Source organism: Halyomorpha halys, unplaced genomic scaffold, assembly GCF_000696795.3.
Source record: "Halyomorpha halys isolate HHAL.00 unplaced genomic scaffold, Hhal_1.1 Scaffold845.1, whole genome shotgun sequence".
In the NCBI taxonomy this organism is placed as follows: Eukaryota; Metazoa; Arthropoda; class Insecta; order Hemiptera; family Pentatomidae; genus Halyomorpha; species Halyomorpha halys.
Genome location: NW_027114882.1, coordinates 122,850 through 126,570, shown reverse-complemented (window position 1 = coordinate 126,570; position 3,721 = coordinate 122,850). Strand labels below are relative to the sequence as shown.

At 31.2% G+C, this 3,721-nt stretch overlaps 1 protein-coding gene across 1 annotated transcript in view; it reads left to right on the top strand.

The window, feature by feature from the left end:
* The window catches only part of LOC106686599 (limbic system-associated membrane protein-like), a 222,716-nt gene that overhangs the window by 131,543 nt on the left and 87,452 nt on the right, over positions 1–3,721 (top strand). Inside the window, exon 3 of the mRNA XM_067051999.1 lies at positions 2,962–3,041. Coding sequence (XP_066908100.1) covers positions 2,966–3,041 — 76 coding nt within the window. The 5' untranslated portion in view covers positions 2,962–2,965. The remainder of the gene's footprint in view (positions 1–2,961; positions 3,042–3,721) is intronic.

Genomic DNA, 3,721 nt, shown 5'->3' with positions numbered 1-3,721 from the left:
AAAGAAGATGGCCTCGAGATCTTCTCCTCTAGAAATGTTATTGGAGTTCTATCAGTGGGTAGATTCTCCACATGTTTGTATCATGTCACCTACAGCAAATTTACTTGTTGTATATATGTGTATACAGTTGTAAATAAAAATAAATAAATAATTTTAAAAAAACAATTGTTTTTGCCGCACATGTGAGTATTAATTACATTTGCATTTTCATTTTATACCATTTAAATTTTTTTTTTTTTAATTTCTTTACAGAAATATTCAAATATTGCTTATTACAAACTGACGAATTCTTTATACAATTATTAGATTGGTAGAGAGAGTATCATTTTTTTCTTTCAGTATATAGAGCCGTCTTTTCGTAAAATAATTCATTTTAAACAAGCTAAATGCTTGCTTAGAAAGCTTGTAGCTTTATGAAACTAGAACCTCTTTTAGAAATTGAAAAAAACTGGTTCCTGATAGAATTGCAACCGGAATACTCGGAGCGCGATCCAATTGTACTAAGTGTTGTCAGTGAATAGCGGCCGACAATGACCTTTCAAAACGATTTCAGCATCTAAAGTAATATCTATATTTTGTATAAGTTTGTATATGTATAAGCTAAGGACCGGAGTACGGCAAGCAGACCACAATACCATCATGAGACGTAAACATCCTATTAGTATTTAAAGAGGGTTACTCTTTCGAATAAGCAGTCTTGCTACAGAAGTATTGTGAGTCATTTCTCAAATCTTCCCCCCCCCCTTTTTTAATGCAAATTGGTGCTCCATCGCATATCATACATATATTTTAAATTTCTGCTCGTTTATATATTGTGATTCGGAAAAAATCAAAATTCTTATAACACTTCGTTGTTTATCCTGTGATGCCTCGTAATTAAAACAAATGTATACAATTTTAATTTTACAATACAATTTTTAAGAAAATAAAAATTAATGCGACATTCTAGAGATATTTCGAAAGAGTTTAAAAAATTGGGTATCCAGAACGATGACTAATATAGGATGTCTTTAAACTGTCTCAAAAATGATGGTTTTTTGTGTGTTTACCAGTTTACCATTTAAATACCTTTATATTTATAAAATGCTATTACCATTAATTATATAACATAATATAACATTAATTATATAACATTTTTCGAGATATAGCTTTTTAAAAACCAACATTTCATAAAAATGTTGTATGAGACGTACTGAAAGATCAGCAGTTAGTGAATTTATTTTGAAAAATTTATATCTCAAAAACCATTTGACGTACACATGTCTATTAGCACTCAAATTAAACCTGGTTTAATGAGCTATAAAGCAGCTTACGATGTTTATCTTCGTAGGAGTAATAGTTTACATGAAAGTTGCTAAAATAAATTGATTTATAGTTATTCGGACAAATTTTCATTTGCCAAATTTATATATTCATAAATGGATATTATAAAAACTAAGATAAGTGTCATAAACTATTTTATAGTAAGTTAAATTTCCTTTATTTTACGTGTTGGCAGACATATGTGCTTCTTATGGATCTAGAGATATATTGTTTCAAAAATCCAACATTTTATACGAACAACTAGAAATTAACATTTTGTGAATTTATTTTGTCAAATATCATAAAAACAACTACTTCTGCAAAGATAAACATAATTAACAATTTTGTAGTAAATTTAGCTAGCTTTAATTTGAGCACTGTAATAAATACTATCATATCACACAAAGGGGTACACTATTGTGCACTATAATAGTAAATAAACTACATAAAGGAACTAAGTATTTATTTACAATGATTGATAAGTATTTATTTACAATGATTCATATGTATTTATTTACAATGATGTAATTAAAATGTTTGAAATGATTCAGATAAATGGTTGCCATAAAATATGATTATAACATTATAAGTTATTGCCTAATATATAACTATGTTTTCATAAGGATAGCGTTCTAGGTCTCATAGGCCCTTCTTCGTCTACTTCCTTCGGTCTTCTTACTTCTGTGTCTTCGTCTTCAATGCCCTTTTTTCCCGGTCTAGCTATCCTGCCCCTTTTTCCTGGTATAGTTAAAAGGGGCACCCTTTTCTGCCACCTCCCCTTAGAGGCGTTAATTTTTTTTTAATCTAATTCCTCATTGGCCATAGGTGACAGAACGCCCCCTAGGTGTTCGTCCACTCTAGGGCCGAGAGTGAGTGGGAACGTTTGACACCTCTAGGAAGGGTTTGTACCTGTTTAATAATCCTTCGTAAAAAATTGTCGTACACTAAAGTGTCAATAGCTCTGATTCGGGACCCGTTTGGCAAATAAACACAGGTGTGTGTGTATATTCAGGGACACTGTGAAAGGTTCCTTGAAAGATATCCTACTTTGGCCAGGTATCGGGACAGATGGCGAAAAATCTTAATTATATCGAGAATTGTTAAGAGGTCAATACATTTCAACATAACATAGCACAATATAATGTAATTATACAGGAATTTCGAAGTACAATATACCAAGAACCTGGAAATTACGATCTTTATCATAAAAATTATAATTTACTAAACCATAATAAAGAAGGAAATATTCCAAACACTGGTCTTCGTAAATAATTATAATAATTAACAATAAAAAACTAATCACTCAAACCTATAACAAAGTTTCCTCTAATGCAATGCAGATGAGTAATTATCTTCAAATTCATTTTTTTCCTGATATTATTGTATCATTTATAACGTATAAATGAAGTAAGCGAGATATTATTAAGTTGTCTAAAAAAAAATACTTAAATCAAATGAATTTTTTTTTTCAGTAACTCACAGTCGGCGATCATAGAACTCATAAATACGTCTTCATTTGTTATAAACATGAAAAATACAATTGTATTTTCTTTAGTAATAAAAGAAAAAACCCTTTTTCTTAGACTCACATCATAAACAACTGTTTCTTAAAAATTAAAGGTAAGTTAATGAATTTAATGAAGTTACTATCTGTTACAGGGTGATGCAGAACAACGGATGCTTTTGGCTCCTTATTATAACACAATTTGTGTGGCTTCGAGGGGAGCTTCCCACACAAGGTTTGTATAAAATCCCTTACGTTTTAAATAATATTAAATGAATAAAAAATTAATTTAAAAAACACTATATTAATAAAATAATTAAAATTATTTTTTTTCAATAAGGCATTAGTTTATTGTTTACTAAACCGCTGCAATATTTATCACTTGTAGTTTTCGATATGGAAGCCGGAATAAACCAACTCCTTAGAAATATTACCAACAATTAAAATCTGTATCACTACAACCCATGAAGAGTGCAGTACTTTGTTAGGAAGTACTGTTACTAGACCAACGGTTGTGCAAGCAGGTGATTTGGTCAGAATCATGGTCGATTTTAAGGGTGCCCTATAATTTATGAGGTTGGGCGGACCCTAGAAGGGTTCCAGAACCCATAGGGTTCTGTGTAACAGAAAACAATCTTGTGCCCAGCTGGATTCGAACCCGGGTCCTTGGAGTTAGTAGTGTCGTGCAATAAGAGAAAAAGTTATGGAAGTTTCTGAAGTACTTGAATAAAGCATCAGGAGCTCCGCAGAGCAATATATATCATGCGGTGTTGTTCTGCACTAACTTTGTATTAGCCTCATCGCATTGTAGTTCTTCTCGCACTTACATTGTAGTTCTTCTCGCACTTCCTATACATAGCTGATTCCATTAGCAATCTGGCTGTCGTATATACTCGTATGCTGAATTTAGTTTGG